At 35.3% G+C, this 6,929-nt stretch overlaps 1 protein-coding gene across 1 annotated transcript; it reads left to right on the top strand.

Annotated features, from left to right (window-relative positions):
• The first annotated feature begins 1,032 nt into the window (after positions 1 to 1,032).
• Positions 1,033 to 2,408, top strand: LOC108368862 (uncharacterized). Its single transcript, XM_017623804.1, has 3 exons — positions 1,033 to 1,166; positions 1,240 to 1,739; positions 1,816 to 2,408. The coding sequence occupies exons 1-3, from the start codon at positions 1,142 to 1,144 to the stop codon at positions 2,287 to 2,289; spliced, it is 999 nt and encodes a 332-aa protein (XP_017479293.1). The 5' UTR covers positions 1,033 to 1,141; the 3' UTR covers positions 2,290 to 2,408.
• Positions 2,409 to 6,929: the final 4,521 nt, after the last annotated feature.

Genomic DNA, 6,929 nt, shown 5'->3' with positions numbered 1-6,929 from the left:
ATCGGGACAATTCGTTCTTACATATTTGGAATACAGATTGAGCTTCAGGTGTCTATTCGATTAGAGATCTGTCGTTCTGCTTATTACCTTTCTGATAAATAAGAAGTGGGATTTGCATCTCCACCGCATTTGGTAAAAATTTAACATCGCAGTAAAACGTCACATCTCTTTGACAGTATGCGGCTTCGAGAAGTTTAAGATTGCATCGACTTTCTCAGGAACTGGTTGAATGCCTTCGAAGGAAACTAAGTGGCCAAGAAATGTTACTTTGTTTTGTCCACAATGACATTTGGAAACATTAATAGTTAGACCATATGTTTGTAGGCGATTAAAAAATTACTCAAGATCAATTTAATGCTGCTCAGGAAATTCAGATGCGATTAGAACATCGTCGAGATAAGGGAAACAAAAGTCAAGCTCTATAAGAACCTCATGCATAAACCGCTCAAATGTTTGAGCGGCGAGGTCATGAATTGAAATTCAAATAAACCCAATCGGCTGGAGCAACCGGAATTTGATTATAGGCACGAACTAAGTCGATAGTTGAAAAGATAATTTTTCCTGATAGCCCATAAGCAAAATCACAGATGTAAGGAATGGGATAACGGTCAGGAAGAGTCTGTGCATTAAGACGACGAGAAGGGGCTTTTTGATGGACCACAAAGTCCTTGATTCACCATAAACTGAAGTTCTCGTTGCAATTTCGAATTATCAGGTGCTAAACGAAGAGGTCTTGTTGTTGTTGTTGTAGCAGCATACAAATTCCCCAAAGACTTTTTGGGGAGTGTTGCTGGAGTGACAGTCCTTGGCCAGATATAAATCTGGGTCGTTCCGGTTACGTAGACCCGACTGTCGTGGTAACGAAGAGGTCTCGAAAATATCGCTGGACCTTTTGCCTCAATAAAATATTCAAATGTTGCAGTGAGAACCTGCCGTCATACTCGGTGGAAATGGACCCCTCTCGCGGTTTACGTTAAATTATTGTACTTTACTTTTTACTTGATCTTGGGTGCAGGTTTAAAAATGTTCAAAAATAAAAACAAATCCAAGAAACAACTTCAGTCTTAATAATTACAAAAAAATTAACTGTAATAAATATTTGGATAAACTGCTCAAAATTTTTTGCTGCCAACTTGAATCCATGGATAACGTTAAAATGCCTTTTTGTAAGCAATGTACAGATACGCATTATATTATTTAAACAAATTACTTAACGAAAATCATTTTATGGGTTCACAGTACCCGAGGAAACTCTCAAAACACAACGTGTGGAAGTTTATTTAAACGATCTTAAAGAAAGATTGAAGGATTTGCGTGTACAACATGACGAGGTCATACAAAACTCAGTGGATATTATTAAAGAAATCGATGAAGTTTCTTCCGGACTTTTACTGCCACAAAAAATCGGGAAATGTTCCAGCGACAATGTTACCAAAATAAAAAGACTTATACAAGAGTTTGAAACCGCAAGAGAATCGAATTCAAAAAAGATGCCAATATCCATCGAAAGTAAAGTAGATATCCGTAAAATTTTACAGAATTTTGAACAGCTGAATGAAAGTCAAGTACTTAAGGAGAGCCTTGTGCTTTTCAAACGCGCTAAAGAATCACTCGAGAAAATAGATACGTTCCTCGGTACAAACTTGGATAATGTTATAACACAATCAGTGAATACAAACAAACCGAATGCTGGACACGCGATCATAAGTGTGAACGCAACTGTTGTGGAGCTTAACGGTGTCAAAGANATCAGTGAACACAAACAAACCGAATGCTGGACACGCGATCATAAGTGTGAACGCAACTGTTGTGGAGCTTAACGGTGTCAAAGAAAGTATATCATTTAACCTAAGCAGAGATACCAAACAAACGTTTGCCAACAGCGGAAGTAAAAACTTAACGGATGATTCTTTAAAATTGTCAAATGACCCTGTCTTATTCACTAACCCAGCCGAATTAGCGGCCACTGGGAGTCAAATATCAAAAAATAGCAATTCTAGTTTAAGGGATCGCATAGATATGTTTAATAACGAAGAGGCGCCGGTTGCAATCGATTACAATAAATTAAAAGATACAACGCCATCCTGCTACGCTTCGTGCTGTAGCAGTCTAACCAGTGTGGACGCCTATCAATCTACGGAAAATTTGTGTGAATACAAGATGATTAATAATGAGAGCAATGGTGTAAACTCTCTAGAAATTGGTTACGAAGGTGACAATGATGATAGTGAGTACGACTTATTTGCAACTAAGCGGAAGAAAGACAAAATTTCCTCTGCAAATCTGTAGGCGAGATCGTTTAGGGAGCAAATGCATGGGGGTATGTCAGAGCAGTGTTGGGAGTTGTAAAATAACGTTATTTCTAATGGTATTTCAAATATAAAATCCTACGAAATGTATTAAAAAAAAAAAAAAACTAGAAATAAAATTCAAAAATACAAAAACTGTATTTTTCGCAATTCTTTTTTCAAAAAAGTTAACGTTTTTACCAGTCACCATATAATCGCTACTTTAAATAAGCTTTTTAATTACGTTGGTTGAGTATGAATGTAGAAATACACGAAAGTGATTTAAGTTTTTTATTGGAGAAAGTTCAGTTTCCCTTAACCAGAAGCTGAGATAACGGGCTATATGAATAAAAACTAAGCAATTGCTTTTTCTTAAAATTCTAAGGGTCTTACTCGACTTATTTAAATAAATTTAAATAAAAGTTCTAAAAATTGTAAGTAATTTTTTTATAAGGCCCAAGGTTCTCCTTGTTGCATATGTCTTGAGGATATATATATCGTTACTTTAACTCACAAAGGCCCTAACCAACACTTTTTTCTAAACTGCGTTTTTCAGATTTATTAAAATTCACCTTCATTAAAACTTTTGAAGTGTTAGTACCAAGAACAACGGAGTTATGTAATTTTTTAAAATGCATGATTTTCTTTTCATAATGTTATTGTTTCTCCTGTAAAATAGAAAATTTCCTGGTTAGGCCTTTGTGAATTAAGGAAAAATATGTATGTATGTATGTACAGTCCTAACCAACACTTTTTTCGAAACTGCGTTTTTCACAGATTCTGGTAGGATATATTAAAATATCCTTTCACTAAAAATTTTAAAGTGTTAATACCAAAAACAACGGTGTTATATCACACGTTTAACGATATGTACATATGTATATCTATATGAAGAAAATTAGTGCGTGCTCTAGCGACACTACTAAGGCCTGCCTTAATCGGGAAATCTAGCAACCGTTGTCAAGCTTAACTAACGGTAGGCCCAGGGATCGTAACAAAGGGAAAGAGGTGTATGACGGAATCAAATCTGGATAAGTAGAAATTTAACCTGATGGACGTTAACTGCACCAAGGTAATGTGGGTATTTCGTAATGGCATTCACGAGGCGAAAGTTTTGGTCAAAGTAGGAGGTGCACCAGTTTTTGAGAGGTTGTTCAACAGGGATGGAATTTGAAAATTTAAAATTAAGCCGAAATCGGGTACAATATGGGACGAAATATAGATGAAAGGTCCGAATATTAAAAGTTCTTCACCATATTAGCTTTACACATACAATTCATGCAACTTATTTGCCTAAAAATCGTGGGATGTGATTAGGTAACTAAACATTTCTACGATACAAAAATGGACCGAAAATATATCTTCAATAACATCTCACAATGAAAATCTTTCAAGAATGACTGAGTTATTCTGATTTTCAAAAATAGAAATGTATTGTAAATTTGTCGAAAATTATTTTACTAGAACTTTGATGCAGGGTTTTCAAGCGCCCATTTTCCTATTGCATAAAGTCTCTTATTAAGTATTCATAAAAAATTGTACTCAGGCAGGCTCTGCAATTCACTTCCGAGTAAATTTCAACAACTATCAATATGAGTTCAATGTGGCTTTGGTTGGAATTCACTCGGAAGTTAATTACAGAACCTGCCTGATTATCAGAAATAATTCCAACAGTGACGAGTTCACGAATAATTACACCGGGAAACAAAAATGGAAACAAATTTTGTTGCGGCAATGATTGCAGCTATGGGCTTGTTCGAGATGCAATCACAACCGCAGTATTGCAAATTTTCATCAGTGCTGCAGTATTGCCGTTTATATTACGTGCCTCGAACAGGCCCTATATAAAAAGTTTTCATCAGTTCCGGATTTTGAGAAAAACGTAGTCAAAGTGTCAAAAAATCGTGTTTGGGCAATTTTTGAGAAGCTCTAACGAAGAAACCAAAAGAGATGGAACCTTCCACCTCGTCTTGAATTAAAACTTCAGCTTTCGACAACAATCCATGAAAATATCCTACCTACACCTTGACCTGTCACTTATGGTGTATGCGATTTGAGTGATTTTTAACCCTCAGTAAATATTTTCCATAATCTGTAAAAATTTTACTGGTAATGAAATTTCGTTTATTTTACAGAACATTTTTAGTAGTTATTAAAAAATTGTAGTAGTAATAAAAATTAAGTTTTATTATCAGTAGGGCTCGGAATCTAATGCACTAAAAAATTGAAAATATGCGCTTTAAACAAGTAAAATATGCAATTAAAAAAGGTTTTTTTTTATGTATAAATAGATCACTGTGCGAATTTCGTTGGTCGGAGCGCTGCCGTTGGGTGATGGAAGTGTTCGACTATCTCTTTTGAGCTAAGGTCATGACAGAACCTTTTGAAAGGCAATCCAATCCTTTGGCATGTACCCCAACNAAAGCGCCAGACGCAAAAGGTATGCCACAATGAACGCCAAGAAAACAATGTTGTACCGCTTTTTTACTCATCAAAGTTGCTGTGGATTTTAATTATTTTGATTTAAAATTATCAGCAATGTAATTAAGTTTTATGTTTCTGCATGAAAACCCGAATTTGGACGAAACAAAATAAATATTAAACCGGCTGATTGTCAAAGCGCGCAAAAAGATGGGAGTTGACCATCTTTTCGCTTCGCGCTGCCGCTTCAACGATTTATGTGGCATGCTTTGTGCATTTTCATACAATTCATCTTATCTGTCAAAGCGAATCTGTCACGTAAAGCGAAGCAAAAGTTTTATGTGACATCAGCTTAATGCACTAAAAAATTTAAAATATGCGCTTTAAACAAGTAAAATATGCAATTAAAAAAGGTTTTTTTTATGTATAAATAGATCACTGTGCGAATTTCGTTGGTCGGAGCGCTGCCGTTGGGTGATGGAAGTGTTCGACTATCTCTTTTGAGCTAAGGTCATCACACCTATGACAGAACCTTTTGAAAGGCAATCCAATCCTTTGGCATGTACCCCAACGGGCCAGTGCCCTGTGCATACTGCAATAAGTTTGTAGTTATCTTCTTTGCTCATTCCTAAAAGAACTTTGGATTAAAGTGGGTCATAGGACACCCAGAACTGCCGGGTAATCCTGTACGATCCTGCATGGTTCCAACTCTGCTTGGCCTTTGAGTGATAAATTTCGGTAATTGTTGCTTTTATCTTCCTGAGCGAGGCACTCATGTCCACCGCGTGAGACAAATTCAGTACGGAGCCGCACCTTGCTGGTTCGTCCGCTACCTCGTTAATATAAATGTCCCTATGTCGCAGGACCAATATTAGGGTAATNAATTTCGGTAATTGTTGCTTTTATCTTCCTGAGCGAGGCACTCATGTCCACCGGGTGAGACAAATTCAGTACGGAGCCGCACCTTGCTGGTTCGTCCGCTGCCTCGTTAATATAAATGTCCCTATGTCCCAGGACCAATATTAGGGTAAATTCGTATTGATCAGATATATAGGCCAGTTCTCTCCCACAGTCTTCTACTAGTTGAGATCTAACTGAGGTAGAAGAGAGTGCCTCAACGGCAATTTTTTTGTCAAGCAATTTCGCACCAAATTTAAATGGTTATAAATCATAAAAAGTAAAAATATGCAAAAACCACATACATTTACTGTAAATTATACTAAAACATGCGCAAGAAATATGCAAAAAATACCTGACTTTTGCATAATATACAAAATCATGCCCTTACTGCAAAATATGCAAAAATATGCAGTAACGATTAAATGCCATTTTAAAGGAAATTTCATGATTCTTAATGATAACTTAACCATTTCCATTTGAAGATGCCCAATAAAAACAGGCATTTGCATGAGATTCCGAGGCCTAATTACACCGTGCGATAAAAACCAAAAATTTTTAAGAAACGAAAAAATCAATAAATTCGCAAAACTAGGAGCCAATTTTAGTATAACTGCGATTTTAATTTTTCCCTCTGACGTCAGGATATTTTTTTAAAGGACTTTGAAGTTTCTAGGATATGATTGAATAACAAATGATTTAAACGATTTGGTGCATTGTAGAGTAACAATATGGGATATCACTAAAAAGGAAAAATTCGAAAAAAATAATTTTTCGAAGCACCAGGACGAGTAAGTGTTGAAAATGTACTTTATCCTTGAACATCTTTAAAAATTTCCAATATTTATTTTTGGAAAAAATATATGATTCCAGTATCTTCATTTATGTATATTGCNAACAATATGGGATATCACTAAAAAGGAAAAATTCGAAAAAAATAATTTTTAGAAGCACCAGGACGAGTAAGTGTTGAAAATGTACTTTATCCTTGAACATCTTTACAAATTTCCAATATTTATTTTTGGAAAAAATATATGATTCCAGTATCTTCATTTATGTATATTGTAACTATCAATATCTTATAAAGAGAAGTGTAAATTTTTTTTTAAATAAAACTAATAAAGTTAGAGGGCCGAAATTCGATGATATGGTAGTTAACATAATAGTCCTTGCAATATATATTTTTTTCAGAAATAAATATTGAAAATTTCCAAGGATGTTCAAGGATAAAGTTTTAAAAGGACATTTTCAATACTTTGTATTTTTTCGAAGTTATTAACAAGGCGCCGCCAGAATGGCCATTTCTCCCACTGTGCGTATGTA

This window comes from Rhagoletis zephyria, unplaced genomic scaffold (genome assembly GCF_001687245.7).
Source record: "Rhagoletis zephyria isolate East Lansing unplaced genomic scaffold, Rhagoletis_zephyria_1.1 Rzeph_scaffold_03361, whole genome shotgun sequence".
Taxonomy (NCBI): Eukaryota; Metazoa; Arthropoda; class Insecta; order Diptera; family Tephritidae; genus Rhagoletis; species Rhagoletis zephyria.
Note: the sequence above shows the minus strand (reverse complement) of the source record. Positions and strands in the feature narration are given on the sequence as shown.